This window comes from Sus scrofa, chromosome 13 (genome assembly GCF_054392235.1).
Source record: "Sus scrofa isolate SSC_HxYL_T2T_F1_AM1 chromosome 13, Sscrofa_HxYL_maternal_Yorkshire_Landrace_v2.0, whole genome shotgun sequence".
NCBI lineage: Eukaryota > Metazoa > Chordata > Mammalia > Artiodactyla > Suidae > Sus > Sus scrofa.
This window is the reverse complement of record NC_139395.1, coordinates 90,989,970-91,007,146: the sequence shown is the minus strand read 5'-3', so window position 1 is coordinate 91,007,146 and position 17,177 is coordinate 90,989,970. Positions and strand designations below refer to the sequence as shown.

The window sequence follows — 17,177 nt, the reverse complement described above, 5'->3', positions numbered from 1 at the left end:
TCACGAGATGGGGTCCTCAGAAGCAAGAATATCCCTTTAGATGTGTTCTCGCCAGCACAGAAGACAGCGTGTTGGTGTATTACCTCCTCTGATCTCAGCTTAATTGTGACCACAGAGTCAGACTAACCTGAGTTGAGAACCTTATTTGGCAAATCACTAATTCCAAGATTCCAGATAGGCTACTGGATTTCTCTGAGGCTTTGTTTCCTTACATGCAAAATCTACTTCTTGGGACAGTTATAAGGATTAAATTAATTTAAAGTTACTGTGCTTAGCACTATAAGTGCTCAAAATTGGAGGGTTTTGGTAGTATTATTCTGCATTAGTAACAGGGATTGGCTTTTTTTAACAGCTATTTATCACTCCTATTAAACATGTGATCCACTAAATACCTCAACTTTTTCAGACAAACAGACAGCAAGCCAAATCTCCTCCTCTTTGTGCTGCTTTATTTTTGTTTTAACCTAAACACTAGATTCTAGATTTATCCCTCTAACATTTTGTCTTGCAGATTTCAAATTAGCATTCAAAGCTGTTATATAGCCCTGAATTTTGCTTCTGTCTTCCATGGTATTACTTTTGCTACCCAACTGTTACGTACAAACTTGATAAGCATCCCTAGGCTTGCACCTGACTTCTGAATTTAAAAAACAATCAAACAAACAGGAGATTGAATAGGACAAGAACTAGAATAAAAAATGGTGACTTCCCTTCTGGCTGACAGAGTCACTTACCCTCTTTCTTTTGGAATGAAGACTGGCTTGAACGCACTTTGCAATGCTTTCCCTTAAGATTATCATTTTTTTTTCTTTTTAAATAGATAGTTTATTTACCCCAAAGTTTCAACCCTGATATTGAAGGCTGGAAATTATCAAATATTTTTGCCAAAATAAAAATCCATTACATATACAATTCCTCCTGAATTTACTAAATGCATAACTCTAGCAAGTGAGATGAGGTCCCTATAACTTTTCTTTCCTTCCTTCCTTCCTGCTTCCCCCTCTTCCTTCCTGTCTTTCTTTTTTTCTTTTTATGGCTGCACCTGCAATATATGGAAGTTCCTAGGCCAAGGGTCAAATCAGAGCTTCATTTGCCAGCCTACACCACAGACACAGTAGCACCAGATCCGAGCCACAGCTGTGATCTACGCCATGGCTTGCAGCAACACCAGATCCTTAGCCCACCAAGCGAGGCCAGGGATTGAACTCACATCCTCACAGATCCCATCCCATCCACAGTAGGAATTCTCCCCACAACTTTTCCTAATAAAACTGTGTTCATTCCCAATGATCACTGAGTTTATTAGTTTTAAATGCCCAGAACCCATCTGCTTTCCAGTCTCTTCAAGCATCTGGCTGGGATCAAGCTCACACTCCTATTCTGTAGTCCCCATGTTCTCTCCTCTTGTGCTATGTGAAAATTAGAGTGTTTTCCAGTCTTACAGTCTTTGGACACATCTCCCATTTGTTTTTGCTTTTCTCAAAGTTTAACAAAAGTAACTGTGATTGTATCTGCAGTTGCCTATAATATGGAGATAATTCTGTGGGGGATGCTTTCTGAAAGCCCTTGACCCCTCACCAAGCCCTTACCTTCTTCTCTCCCCACCCTGCACACTCCATCCAGCTCAGAAATCCATGCAGCATCAACTACCATCAAGTGCATAGTTATCCAAGCCCCATAAGAGCCTGGTAACATTTTCCAAATGTAGAATCAACTGGAACTTTTCTAAAGATAGATTCCCCAGCCTACCCTAGCCCACCTGGATCATCCCATCCAGGCAATTTTTAGTCAGCCAGCACCTTTTGAGAACAGCCCACAGAAACCACAAGAACACACCGTCTGTTTGCCTCTTCCTGGACATGGGAAACCCATACTCCCACCCATGAACATGAACCCCAGGCTCCCAGGCTCTTCATCCCCACATCTAGCACCACATCCATGCACTTTCTCTTTCCTACCTGCCTTCCCTCTGGTCTCTTTCATCCAAATCCAAATCCCCCTTAACAAGCCTGTTCTCTGTGCTCAAGGCTCAGAGTGAGGACATAAGCCAGTCCCCTAAAGAGGACCTGGCCTTCTCAAATTGACCACATCTGCCATGCATCAGGGCTAGAGAAAGTATTATATTTGCCAACATTTCTGTTATCACCTTCAGCCTTTGCATCAGCTTGAAAGGTGGGTCTGGGAAGGCAGGGGGCCGCCAGCCTCTGTATGGTACCCTATGTGCTTTCTGCATGGGCAGGTGTCGTCTCAGGCACAGATGAGTGAGGCTGGGAGCCAGTGCAGGTTTTCTATCCTTCCCAGGGCAGAAGGTACTTAGATCTCCAGCTTACCACCCACACCCCACTGTGAGGTACATGCATGTAGGTGGCCCAGGAATGGCAACTTGTACACATTCAGATCAGGCATTATCCATATTTCTGCCTCCTGCAGTAGATCCCAGAGTGGGGACTCAACAAACTGCCAACCAGGACTCCTGGCATCAGCCCTCACCCCGTTTTGACGTGCTCCTAACCTCCAGGCACCTTAAGCCTCTGTGATAGGGAAAGATCCCAGGTTCAGCAGTCAGGTTGAGAGGGAGTGCAGTCTACTTCCGCCACCCATGAGCTGTCAGGACATGGCAACATCATCTCACCTCTTAGATAAGTGCCTTCCACCTAGAGTGGTTCTCAGGCTCGGAGACGGTCAGATGAGCGGCCAGAATAAAGTTCCCAATGCAGGGCACAGAGGAGGCTTTCCCTAACTAACCACTCCTACCCTCCCTGTCTCAGGCCAGGTCGGTCCTCCAAGAGACCCTTGAGTTTCCTCTTCTGCTATACGTGTGCCGAGTCCTCCCCCAGCTCCATGGCCCCTTGACTGTGATTCTCCAGCAGTAATAGCTTTACTCAGAGTGACGGATGTCCACGGGAGAAAATGCACTAATGCAATCCGATGAGGGAGGCTGTGGGTTTAGAGAACCTGAGTGCAAAGAGGAGCCAGGTTTCAGGAAATGGATGAAAAGAAAACGGTTATGAATAGAAAGAAAGCGCATTTATAAAAGGAGAGGTGATTTTAAAAAGAAGGCAGACTTCTAAGGCTGTTGAGGGAGTCCACTCTGGTCCCTGAAGAACCCTGCAGCCCAGAGTCCCTGGGATGGAGATGGCACAGCCTGTCAACACTGGGTCCTCAGCCATCCTCTCTGGTTGCAGCAAGGCCACTGCTACTGCAGACTGGGTGGTAGGTGTTCTGTGGACCCTGAGAACCAGGGAAAACCTCCTTCTATTGGCCTTAGCGGTGACAGAGTCCCCCATAAGAAAGCTGTGAGCACCTTGTGAGCAAACCTCTGTGCATGTGGGTGCCATGTGGTGGCCCAGCAAAGCCAGCACCTCCAGAGCAGGAGAATGGTCAGATCTCAGGTTGAAGTGGCCAAAAAAGCAGCCATTTGCACTCCTACCTGATGCTTAGGTTCTCTATGTACCCAGACTAAGGGGTGGTCACGATGCTTAGCTTGCCTGCCTTTAAAAAAGGAAGCTTCCTCCTAGGGCATCCTGTCCTCACCTTTGGGCACCTCTACATTTCTAGTCTTCAAAATTGCAGTCCTTTTTTTTTATGGCCACACCTTTGGCATTTGGAAGTTCCCAGCCTACAGGCTGAATCAGAGCTGCAGCTGCCAGCCTATGCTACAGCCACAGCAATGCTGGATCCGAGCTGCATCTGCTATCTACACCAGATCCTTAGCCCACTGAACAAAGTCAGGGATTGAACCTGCATCCTCATGGACACTGTGTTGGGTTCTTAACCCGCTGAACCACAACAGGAATGCCAAATTCCTCCTTTTGAACCCAACATACAGTCTTCTGCTTTCAGGCTGGGCCATCTTTAAATGTTTCATTCAAAGAGTTCAGAGGATGCCAAATCCAAAATAGACCTATGGTGGCTCTCATCATGGGCAGGAGCAGGCCCAGAGCAGAATCCTGAGAGGTAGAGGCAGGGAAGCAGGGAAGTAGAGGAAAGCCCTCCAGGTAATTCTGATGCACCCTAGAGGGGGCACCTTAATTTAAGAATCATATGAAGATTGGAGTCTCTGTCTTCCAGCTCAGGAAGCCAAGGCCCTGGCTGGAAGAGCAAACGCACAGGTTGATAAAAGTGAAAGCACCTGTAAATTTTGCAGTGAGGCATAGAGTCAGGACACAGGAAAGGAGAGAGAACATATTAAGATTTCCCCTCTAAAAACAGTGATGTTCAAATGGGAGCCCAGGTGACACCACCCCTCCTCCGGCAAAAAGAAAGCAGGGGAAATGGGACTCTTACGTATTGCAAGAGCTGGGTCTGTAGCCTTACAAGAGGGCTGCTCTCTCAACACTCCCCATTTGGCTACTGCTGGGTAGAGGGGCTGCCTGGACCCCCTTGAGTGAGTCTCCACCCACAGCTCCTTCCCAGCAATGACTTCAGAACAGCTTAGAGCCCAGCTGCCAGGGGCTTGGGACTCTACAAACCCTTGGCAGGTTCTTCATCTTGAATTGATAGATCCTGAGCAACAAAGACTGATTTACAGGGTGGCCATTGTGCAGCCTCAGCCAGCACTGGCCTTGGCCATGTGAGAACAGGACAGGTTACTGAGTGAGCATCCTGGCATCGCTCTCTTGCTTTGGGGAACCTTGGATGAGAACTTTTGCCTTGGAGCCCATTTCTGCTCCCAGAACCGCCCATCCAGTGAAGGCCTGCTTAAGGTGTGTGTGGGCTCAGCCTGCTTTTCCTGCTCACCCACCCAGGGAACAGGAAGATGGGGCTGGCACAGCCACAGCAGGGCTAAGCTGGGATGTGGCTCATGGAAGAAGCCTGGGGCAGAGAGGGCACAGCATACAGTGTTGGGGAAGGTTTTTGAGGGCATCTGTGAAATTCAAAAGGACCTACATAGAAACAGGACACGTCTGCTGTAAGGATCCAAGCATTCTGCTTTCTGGAGGTAGGTGGCCTGACTGACCACCTGGGACCCTTTCGGATCCTGCAACGTTGTAATTACATAGATTGAAGAATAGCTCTGACACAGGACTGTACATTGGCGAGGGGACATTTTAGTTATGGAACTATTACATATGGGTTTTGGAGAAAAAGAGAATAGATAACAAGAGAGAAAAACTTTTAAAGGCACTGCTTAAAAGAAAACACTTGGGAGCAAACCCAACACTTGGGCCTCTTGGGCTCTGCTATCTTTTTAATTCCCTACATTCATGTTCTCTGGCTTATCTGTGAATTTGGTTAACACATCCCCCAGCTGCTCCATAGGATAAGATAAGGCAGAAGATGTTAATAGAGAACCCTCCATCTTTTCCCACTGAGTCTGATTTCAGGATTCATTGACTTGCTAAACTCAATCTTCTCCTTGCATGACATGTCCTCTACGGGCTTATCAATGCAGAAGATCATCTACCTGCCAGGCATCCAATGAGTGCCGATGATGGGCGGGCACAGATGGCTTTGGCCCCTGGGGACTGAGGGGCTGGGTTCTGGGGGCTGGGAGGGGGCTTGTGGTTGGGACCTGCCAGTCTGGCTATAAGGAGGACCCCGAGCACTCGCGTGGTTCTCCAGGGCTTGGGCAGTGGGCGTCTGCATCTACTCACCTCGGCCTGTGCTGTAATGCTGGAGTTTATCGCTGTACACAGCCTCTTTGCTGTAAGCCCGTTTCCTGTGGATACAAGGGAGAGACGGTCTCTTAGCCAGGGTGCTCCCCCATCTCTTTGCTCCTGGACCTCCACCCAGGCCTCCTGTCCTGACAGGGGCTCCCCTGGGCATCTCCTGGAACTGGGAATTGCAGCTCTCACTTTAAGTGGAGCTCCTGTCATGTCTGGCTTGACCACCACTCCGGGCAGCATTCAGATCAAGGTCTTTCAGAGGCCAGGCAGGGCTATGGGTCTCCATCAGAGCATGGTGCAGAGGCTCTGGAGGATGCCTATTAACACTCTGGGCCGCACTGCGGGACTTCTGGAGGGGAGGCGGGGGCGGGCAGCTACAGGGCTGTGCACAGCAGAAACTGGGCTAAGCACCCAAGGCAGCAGCAACAGTATTAAAAATTCACAAGGCCTTCAGGGCCTGCTCTCCTGCAGGACTCAGTGTTTCTCTTTCCTCCTCAGCTCCCCTCCCGCCCACCTGCCTTGTGCCCTGTGCCAAGCGCCCTGGATCCCTAGCGAGTGGATGGGCTGCTGCACAGGGCATGATGTTCTAGTGGATCAAATGCAATTTTGTCACTATCACTCCAAAAAAACCATCCCGTGGAGGGGGGCTAAACATCTTGGCTAAAATGAGCATTTCAGGAAGAATGCTCAGAGCTTTGCCCAGCTCTTAGAGAGGATTTTATCTGGGGCACAGAGAAAAATAAATGATTTGGAGAATTTGAGGCTGCCTGTGGATGGAGATGGCGTGATGACTGTGGTGACTTTGTCCCCAAATGGCCAGCCCTGTCCAGTCTGAAGGACCTGGGAGGGGTCCACGGGTGGGGCTTCCTGCAGGAAGGGGTGGTGCAGATGGCCTACCTGCTGCAAACGATGGAGATGGCCACCAAGGACACGACGAACACGACCCCGGCTGCAGCCGAGCCAGCAATCAGGGGCAACTGCTCCCGCAGCTCAGACTTGTAGTCCTCTAGGTGAGAAAGAGGCATGAGAACCTTCCTGTATTCCCTGTGCTGATTCTCAGGGATGACACCAAAGATATCAGATGGAGAGATTAGAGAGGGAGAGGGAGAGGGAGACTCTATGCTGCAGAGATGTAAGCCTGACCCAAACTAAATCCCAAATAAAAATAGCCCAAACCAGTAGTTGCAAACTATTACATTTAGAATGGATAAGCAATGAGGTCCTGCTGTATAGCACAGGGAACTATGTCTAATCATGTGCTAGAACTTGATAGAAGATAATATGAGAAAAGAATATATATATACATGTATATATATACGTATATATATACATGTATATATATACGTATATATATACATGTATATATATACGTATATATATACACACATATAAAACTAGGTCACTTTGCTATGCAGCAGTAATTGACAGAACATTGCGAATCAACTATAATAAACAATTTTTTAAAATAACCAAAACCAAATGACAATGACAACAATAAAAGCAAAATAGCAGTGACAGAGAGGATCTCAGAACTGAGAGCTCGTGACATTGGTCCCAGAGCAGAGGTGACTCTGGTCTACATGCCCTCATTCGCAAGGTCTCTCAAAGGTCTGTCAGCCACGCTAAGGACGTGTCTAAGAAGGGGAATGGAAACCACTGCTGAAGCATCTTCTCAAACACAGAGCTGCTGAGGTGCCGCACAGTCAACAGATGCACTGAGCAGATATTGAAGAGCATCTGCTGCCAGCCAGCACCACGCCCAGTGCTGCAGAGGATAAAGAAAGGCTGAGAAATGACCCAGCAACCTCAAACTCACATTCAAGAAGGATGGGGTCCAGGCTTCTGCCAGTGTTAGCCCCAGGCTGTATGATGAGGGAAGGGGGTGCCCACAGGCCAATGGCACTCACCCAAACCCTGGCTCTACGACAGGGGAGCTTGGTGAGTTTGGACAAAGCATTTAGTCCCTCTGACTCTCAGACTCCTTATCTGCTAAAATAAACACTTTTTAGTCAAATCTTGTAAGACATATTTCCCAGTGTCTGACCTACCATATTTGGTGCTCCGAATACAAATTCTTTTTTCCTAAATCCATATAAGCCATTTGGCCCAGAGAGCTATCACTGTGGTGATTCTCTCATTTGATGTCAAGGAGCCATTATCAAATATTCAAGACTGAGGCAGACGGAAGTCAAGCTTTGTATGTTGTGTTCTAAGTAGGGTCGCTGGGTATAGCAAATAAAAATACAGGATGGCCAGTTAAATGTGAATTCCAGAGAAACAAATAATATTTTAATCTGAGTATGGTGCAAATATTGCACAGGAGACAATGAGGCTAAAACATGACGTGTTGTTTATCCAAGATATCACTGGAGCTCCCTTATGAATTAGTGGGTTAAGGATCAGCTATTGCCACTGCAGTGGCTTGAGTCACTGCTGGGGTGTAGGTAGGATCCCTGGCCATAAACTTCCACGTGCCCTGGCTGTAGCCAAAACAAAAAAAGAGACTGACATTTAACCGGCCATCTTGTATTTTATCTGGCCATCTTAATGATAACTCCTCTTGAAGTGAAGCTCCCCGTGCCCTGCTTCAGAATCACTCGAGCCCGATTGTTAGACCTGACCTGGGCCCCTCCTCTGAATCAGAATCAGAATCTCAGAGTGAACAGCAGGATATCTGTGTGTTTGCCAGGCACCCCAGTGTTTGGGACCCATCCCTCAGCTCAGTGGGTGGGGGATAAGACTTCAAAAGACAAGGATGTTGTTCTCGAAGCTTCCCACTCTGAAGAAATCAATTTTAAAGACTGAAGGTAGAATTTTAGTTTCCCTCCACTGGAGTGCTTTTTGTAACATGCGTGTTTTTTAAAAAAAATTTAATTGGGAAAAACAATGCAAGGAACCATAGGGAAGAGAGTTCATATGAATTAAAAACTTCCTAAGCCATGTGACCTTCAGCCTGTCAAACTGATTTCTAGAGAGTCAGAGGGTCTGAGAATCAACATCCTTGAGTTTAGAAATCTGCTTCTCCACCCGCAGAGTTGAAGGATGGTTCTCAAACACCAGGGCTCGTAATCACCCAGAGTGCTTGGTAAACATGTAGATATTCTGCTGTAGGAACAGGGTAAAAAAGTGAGGCAGCCAAGTCAAAGGTTAGCAGGTGGCAGCTCCAAGCGGCCTGGGACCACAGCAGCTCTGCCCCATGTAGAGGTCACCTGCCCAAAGCATGGTCACTGACCCTGGACAGGATCCCACGGGTCCTCTATGGCCCAATGACCCAATCGTTAACCAACCTTCAGACTCACCTTTGTGCCGCAGGAAGGCCTAAAGCCTCAGTGAATATAATTACTACTGATGTGTGAACCTCACTCATTAAGACAAATACTCTGGAATTTGGCCACTTACCAGAACTCTCTTCCATCCAGCCCCTCTTGGGTTTACAAAACTTAACTGCCAAATGTAAAAGGAATCGCCTTCTTGGGAGAAATCTGTTACTTCTTGATTTGTCTAGCGGAATTGCCAAGAGACCAGCGCTCAGAGCATTGTAAGTTTGGAGCTTTTAATCCTGTGTACCTCCTGATGCCAAAATGCCCATAAATCTAGATTGGTAAGCGAGGTGCAAAGAAGGGAGCAGAGTCCTTCAGGAGCAGAATATAGCCTGTGTTCTTTTCACACCAGCAGTGTTATTAATTTGGATAAACTGGTCACCTTTCTACCCTAGCTCACCATCCTCAAAACATAAGCCCAAACTCACCTAAAATAAAAGCAGAACCGGCTGCAAACTCTAATCCTACAGAGAGGCCAGACCGCTCACATCAAAGCATCCAGGCATAGGTCACTGGGAAGTGGTGAGCTCTGCCCAGGGTGGCAAGCCCCCAGCTTAGGGCAGAGTTTTCACACTAGAATACCCACCAGAACTGGCTTCTCAGACATGTTTTCAGGAGAAAATGGATATTATAATTTTTATATGAATTCATAAGATTTTTAAATCTTACCGATGATGGTTCAAATTGTTTAAAAATAAAATATGAGTCAATACAAAACCTCGAGCCTCATCAAGTACCTCCGCAGAGAGCACTGGCCTAAAATAAAACATTATGTAAGGGCAGAGTGTTTTCTATGTAATTTAAGTACTAAAGGAAAAGTGAAAGGCTTTCAATTTGGGAAGCGGAGAATAGAATGACATTTGAGAACCTGTCAGGAAACAGCTCGTCAATGAACAAATAAATATAGGTAGGTAGATAGAGATTAGATAGATAGATAGATAGATAGATAGATAGATAGATAGATAGATAGATAGGGGAATCCATTCACTGTGTTAAGTGGCTAATGTAGAGACAGACACCCATACATCATGCTGAGTTTAAAGGGAAATAAGATTTTCATAACAATCGAGGGGGGTGGTCTCAGAGCAGGGGGATGGGAGGGACTTAATAAAGCCCAGAGATGGAAGTATTTTTGACAGATTGTATGACTTTGGGGATAAGCTGGAGAACAATGGCTGTGGTTCTATCTGGAGACACCTCAGGAGGACTCACTAGAGGTCACATATGAAGCTGCTTCAAATATTCTGAGAAGCCTGCTGCAGCCACTCCTCAAACTGGGTGTCTCCATTGTCTCCCTGAAGCCCTTGGCTCATGCAAAGAGCCTATGTGCTTGGTTCTCAGCTGGGGGAACAGAGGAGTGATGTGGGAGTGAGGGTGAACCGATGGCCTTGGTTTCTGTGGAGGTCTCACTGTTCTGCAAACGCAGGCGGCCATGTGGGGATCTCTCTGCGCATTCGCACTATAGAGATGCTTCCAAGGCAACTGCCTAGTGAATGGGGTCTACAGTGTCCCACTGGGCGCAAACCCTCCCGAGGGAATTCCAGGGGAATCCAGTTAGCGGTTGGCATTCTGGCTGCGACCACAGCCCCCTGGGGTATTTCTCTCCTCCCCCAATTGCCTGCCCTGCACCAGGTCCCCAGCCTGCCCCTTACCGTCCGTCAGAGTCTGGAAGCACATTTTGCCACTGAACTTGCCGTAGCCGGCCACGGTGCGGGCGCGCACCTGGACCACGTACACCATGCCGGGCCGCAGGCCATCAATCCGTGCGGTGTTGGTCTGGCTCCTGGCCATGGAGGAGTTGAACTCGTTGTGTTCCTGCAAAATAGCAAGGTGAAGGGGTCAGCAGCATGCTCCTGAGCACAAGGGCCCCCTAAGTTCTCCATCCTGCAGATCTGCTAAAAGCTGTCCAGAGCCCTAGGACATCCTGGGAATGAAGACATGTTAGCCTAGACCTAAGGAATGACAAACCAGCTCTGGGCCACCGGGTGATGACGCTCTTCAGAGAGGGGACTGAGGGAGCTCCAGGGCCTGGCAAGGGGGTGCATGGACATTTTCTACTCCTTGCCCCTCTGGGCTTCAAAGCCAGAAAAAAAAAGCACATCCAGCTTTGCAGAACCCCTCTCATCTCTGACCTCAGCATAAACAAAGGGGACCACATTCACAGCCGGCCTGCCTCTCTTTTTCTTGCTTCTGCTGAGCCCTGGTCTTGTCTTGCCTCGCCTCACTCAAGATCTTCCTGTCATTCCTCACAATGGCTGTTCTAGATCTCTCCTTAAGGGACCTCAAGTCCTTAGACAAATGACTGTATCCAGTCCGCTGAAGAGCTTGAAGCCATTCAGAACTACCTCCCACACTGTTTCTGCCTTCACCTTGGTGTGTGTCTGTCTGTGCCCCCATCGTCCAAGTTCCTCTCCACCAGCATCTAAGGAGGGCATGCCCCTTCTCCCTGGAGACCAGAGCCTGTGTCCCCAACCCTCCCACTGCTCAGTGGGCCAGCCCCGTCCTCCTGTGTGTCACTATCTCCAGTATCTTCTGCCCTGCCCTCAACAGTCCCCGCTTCGTGCACACATAGGTCCTCTAGTGGGCACAGACCTTGCTTGTGTCTCCCTTTCCTCCGACTCTCCCACCATCATGAGTGCCCTTAAGGTGTCCTTGCTTTCCACTCTTCGCTGCTGATCTTGTGTAATATATGGTTTGCGCCTGGACTTTTGTAGCCTCTCATCTTTTTTTTCTGCCACTTCCTCCCTACCAAATCCAAACTTCTTTTGTGAACAAAGATCTCTGATTCCCTAAAAGTATTGTCATAGAAAGACAAAGCTCCTGAATCTCACCTCATTGGCCTTTCATAACAAAGTCAATTCCAGTCTCTCATATCCCCCTAACTTGCCACCTTGCTGCCCCTCCAGGTACCGCAGCCCTGGCCACCAGACCTTGCTCAGGCTGTTTTCCAGTCTGAAACACTTCTCTCCAGGGCTCCTCTACATTCTCTGTGTTTCTTAAGCATCCTTTTCTAAGGAAGCATCCCTTACCATTCCAGCCCAGGGACTGCCTTCACTACTGCCCTCCATTCTTCACCTTGCCCTCAGCACCTCCACATACAGCATCCCAGTCTCTAGTCATTTCCACGTGAGCACTGTGGAGAGGGTAGCTTATCCCCCGGTGTGCAGGCACACAAGTTTAGAGTCTGGTTCTGCCCCTGTTTGCGCTAGGAATCTTAGAGAAAACTGGTGATAGTAGTGAAAATAAAGATCTTGGGTCACCAAGAGGAAGCCCCAGGTCCCATGTGCAGGCCTAGGTCACTGTGACCAGTTTAGCTACAACAGTCTAAGAGGCCTGATGACTAATGAGCAGAGAGCTGATGACAAGAGGTCTACAAGCCACATCCTTAGTCAAGGGACAGAAGAAACATGGGGAGTCAAACCAGGACAAAAGAACAAAGTACAGTGATAAGAAATTACCAGTGTCCTAAAATATGTAAAAGCTCCCTTGCAAAGGCAGAGACGATGTGATGTGTGAGCATTCATTCATTTGGCCTGGCACTATACACGGGCTGCAGGTACCAGGGAATGGTCCTTGCCCTTGGGTACCCAACATCTTGTGGCAGGGGGCTGAAAATAAACAGGATGACAGCAGTGCTGACAGATTGGCTTGGCAGAGGGCAGCTCAGGGGGTCATGGGGAGCAGCAGAGGGTCCCCGAGCCCAGACTGAGAAGGTGTTTGGGAGGGGCTCAGAAAAAGGATGACATGAGTGAGTCATAAAAGATGAAAGAAATTCGCCCCACGGATGAGCGAGGAGAGTGAGAATGAAATAGAATCACCCCTGAGAACAGAATAAAACCTGCAAAGGTAAGGCTTAAAGGAGTTTAAGAGCCTATAAGTAAGTAAGTGGGCATCTCTGAAGTGTAAGTAGCATAGAGGGTAGCCATCAATGACCTGGAAGCAGTTGGAAGGAACTGCAGTTTATAGGCCAGATCAAAGAGCTGAAAGTTACAAAGAGGTCCATGCTAACCCTAAATGGGGCAATAGCCAGAGTTCCCGTCATGGCGCAGAGGAAACGAATCCAAGACTAGGAACCATGAGGTTGCGGGTTTGATCCCTGGCCTCGCTCAGTGGGTTAAGGATCCAGTGTTTCCATGAGCTGTGGTGTAGGTCACAGACGCGGCTTGGATCTGGCATTGCTGTGGCTTTGGCGTAGGCTGGCAGCTACAGCTCCAATTAGACCCCTAGCCTGGGAACCTCCATATGCCGCAAGTGCTGCCTTCAAAAGACAAAAGACCAAAAAATAAAAATAAAAATAAAAATAAAAATAAAATAAATGGGGCGATAGCCATTGGCCTCTGTGAGGGATTAGCCATCCATCATTTGATCTATTCAAAAAGAAGGTGGATTCCCCCTCCCCTTTACCACCAGTCAAGATTCAGCAGAAAGAAGAAGGTGGCCCACTCTAGAACAGCTGTCGTCTAAAACTTCTGTCATCACCATCTTGACACACCGGAAGCCTAAAACCATGAAAATCATAGTCTACCTTGGGAATTGGGTCAAAATCCCATTGCTGCAAAATCCAGGTGGCTGCCTGAATTCTCTGGTTTTACTGGAATCAGATGCAAGTATTCACTGCTTGAAATAAGGGAAGCATCACCTGGGTAGCTCTTTTACTGAAAAATGTGTTTTGGTGTGTATTGGCATTTGGATTGTGAGGACCAGACATCAACCCATAATCACTTTATAGTCCATACATCCTTCAAGAAGTCCAGTGATTAAAATCCTTGATCCTCTCAAAACCATTAATCAACCTCAGGTGAATGAGTGAGAATGAAGAACAGGGGGGGTTTTCTTTTTTTTTTTTTTTTCTTGGTTGCTTATGACTGATTTGATAAGCATGTGGGAGACAGAGGACAGACAGGCTGTGGCTGTGGAGGGCAGAGACGACATCTCATTTCTCCATCTCCAACATGCTTCACAGGGCTCACCCTGCCTGGATGCCCCACACCTCGGTGCTAAATGAATGAATAAAAAGCACTATTCGGACCAGTTATCTGAACCCATCGATCCGATACAAGATAGCACCAAGGTCTGAAAGGGTTCCTATGAGAAAATGATCCTAAATTTGAAGGGTAGAAATTCCCAAGGCTAAAGCAGCCCATTCTAGCTCAGACAGTTATTATGAAGGGCGAGTGCACATCTCAACGCTTAATCATCGAGACAGCTGAGAGCAGATGTAGATGTTCCCGCCTCGGTTTGCCTACAAGCGCTGATGCCGGGAGTGAAAAGTGCTACAAGACAGTAAACAAGAGAGCATGATGAATGGAAACGTATTAAAATGGGGAAGGAGATGAACATGGGAGAGGCCCTGGGAGTGTCATCAGCTCGATGGCATCTGAGCTCTCTATTAATGAGCTGTTGGAGGAAGCAAAAGCCTCATTGATTCTATTCACAGCGCTGAAATTGAAAGGAGTCCCAAGCACAAACTGAGAGGATGATGTGGTCAGGAGACCCAGGGAGGGTTTTGGGGACTTGGAAAACTATACTCTATGGCCAGCTACCTGTTTTTATAAATAAAATTTTATTGGATCCCAGACATGCCCATCTATTGACATCTGTTGCCCATGGCTGCTTTCCTGCTACAAAGGCAGAGTTGAATTGTTGGGATCAACTATATGGCCTGCAGGCCTAAAATATTTACTACCTGGTCCTCTTCAAAGAATGGTGCTGACTCTTTAGAAGAAGTGGCACAGGATGGAGGAATGATGGGTTTTGTTTCTTTAGACTGATTCCAGGACATTTGCTGAGCTAAGTTCTATTTGTGTTTGCATCTTCTAAAGACCAGGATTCCACAGCCTTGTGGAATCAGGTAGGCAAATCATTCTGTTTACAAGCATTTGGATTGAAAATGAAGATATAATCTCTTACTTCAGGGAGCAAGCTAACTTTGAGATCCTCAGCATCAATACAATTGCATCCAGTCCTATACTGAGCTCAGAAATACACTGAAATATAATAGAAATAAATAAATCTCTATAGTTCTAGTTCTGTGCTTCCCTCATTGTGACTTGTGTGGTCAAAGGCAAGTCATTGAATCTTTCTGTGACTTAGCTAGTACCATCATCCATACATTGGTTACAGCGGGCTTTGAAGTATCTTTTATTTCTTTTGAGGATCAGAATGGATACATCTGTGAATATCTGGCATATAACAGGTACTCAATCTATGATGAATTATTATCATTGTGGTTATTATTTCAAAATACCCTCACAAGGTAATGTCTTTTCTTTGGAGAGACTGGAGATGGTCAAGGCAACATAATGGATTGTACAGTCAAGCACTTTCTAAGTGAGGGAGAGTCCTCTCATAATGTACTGAATGGTAACCAACACTTGGGCTTGGTTCCTAAGGGAAGCGTTCTATCCTCTGGGACGATGATATGCTTCACTGAGTTGTGAAAGCCTCCTCAGGCCCTGAGCTGCTCTGCATGTGTGTCTGTTAATAATTAGTGCAAATTACTGAGATGTAGGGACAGGGCCTAAAATGGGAGAATAAGTTCCTTCATGGCCTCAGAAGTTGAGGTTAATTACAGTTTGTCCAGGGGCTTGCAGGTACGAGGGAAAACCTGTAGAGGAGTCAGATATGGTTTAGGAAACAAGAAGCCAGGGACACAAGCAAGAGCTCACTGATGGGCTGAGAAGGGCTGACTGCCCTTGACTATAGAGCCAAGGGCAGGCACCCTGGGACAGAGGGAGAAGAGCTCCATGATGGGCTCAGAACTGAAACCATGAGATCCATCCCAGGGTGCCTGCCCTTGGCTCTATAGACAAGGAGGAGCCAGTGGTTTCTATGCATCCAGCCCCTTCCCAGCAGCCCCAGGCTGCAGGGCAAAGAGCCCAGACTATAGACTCCCTTGCTAGCTGTGTGACCTGGGCAAGTTGGTTTTGTTTGTTTTTTAACATATCTGTGTACCTGTTTCTTTAACCATAACAGCCATACCAATATTTAACACTCTGGGTTGTGAGGGGGAAAGAAGATGATGTTTAGAAAGCCCCTAGCACCCAACATGGGCACACTAGGGAGAAATGATTATTACTTTACTGATATGAGCTATAAGGCTTAAAGTTCATGTGCATGGGGGAAGGGGGCTGCGTGGGACATCACTGGTGATTCTGACATCACACTGTATACCAGCCACACATGCTAGTCTATTGAACTGCTAGGTCAACTTTGGTGATGAAATGAGGCTATGTGATCGATGGGTCAGATGGGTCCCAAACACTTTTTGCTTGGTCCAACATTTACCTTTTAACTGTTTTAAAAAAATATCTAGCAAATAAGGGCCCCTAATTCAAAGCTGGATGGATATAGTGGTTGCTTATGAATCCAGACAGTGTAAATTACCCCCAATTCCCTCAATTATCAGAATCAACTGTCTACAAAACCTAGCATCCTCTAAATGAGTAGAAAGTGGCCTAACCTTCACCTCGACTGCAAGTTCGGCTGTAATGGCGAAAGGGCACGCCTCCTTGCAGGCTAGATTGGTGTTCCATCTGGCTTCCCACTTTCAGGGAGGTCAACGGGTACCATTTTACAAATGTGAAAACTGACCCAGAGTGACTCAGTAATGGGCCCACGGCCATGTGGCCATCAGTTACAGAGGCTCCTGCATCCCAGAGGAGTCGTTATTTCACTGTTTAACACTTCCTCCGTGTTGGAGGCTGCAGGTCTCCATCCTTGAGCTTGTTCTTATTTCCACTAACCCACTGGATGATCCCACCCAGGCTCGGGGCTTTCACACCAAGGACACACAGACAACTTTCAAATGGTCATCTCTGGCATGGTCCTCTCCCTGGAACTCCAGGCGTGTACATCTGGCTGCCTCCTCTGCATCCCCATTTCAGACATGGGGGTGATAAACCATCTCAGACATGGGGCTGAACTGTGGCCCCTTCCCTCACCCCAGACATGCTCTGCCCATACTAATCCTCTTCTTAGTCAGGGGTAGGTCCAAATTTCCAGTGACTCAGGCCCAAACCCTCCTACATCCAAAATCTAATATGTCAGAAATCCTATTGGTTTTGTCTTGAGTTTATATATATAGAAATCAACTATGTGACACCAGCCCTCTGCTTCCACTCTGATTCAAGCCACCCTTGTCCTTGTCTTGGATGATTATAATCTAGCAGGTTGATTTTCAATGGAAAAGCCCAAATGATCCTTTTAAAAATGTGAGTCAGATTTTGTTCCTGCTCTGCTCCAAACC

The 17,177-nt window shown here is 47.3% G+C and overlaps 1 protein-coding gene across 2 annotated transcripts in view; it reads right to left on the bottom strand.

Annotated features, from left to right (window-relative positions):
* The window catches only part of EPHB1 (EPH receptor B1), a 450,445-nt gene that overhangs the window by 82,455 nt on the left and 350,813 nt on the right, over positions 1–17,177 (bottom strand). For both annotated transcript variants that reach the window (XM_021069481.2, XM_084987281.1), the window contains exons 7-9: positions 10,582–10,744; positions 6,507–6,615; positions 5,598–5,662 (exon numbers count right to left, since the gene is read on the bottom strand). In XM_021069481.2, coding sequence (XP_020925140.1) covers positions 5,598–5,662; positions 6,507–6,615; positions 10,582–10,744 — 337 coding nt within the window. The remainder of the gene's footprint in view (positions 1–5,597; positions 5,663–6,506; positions 6,616–10,581; positions 10,745–17,177) is intronic.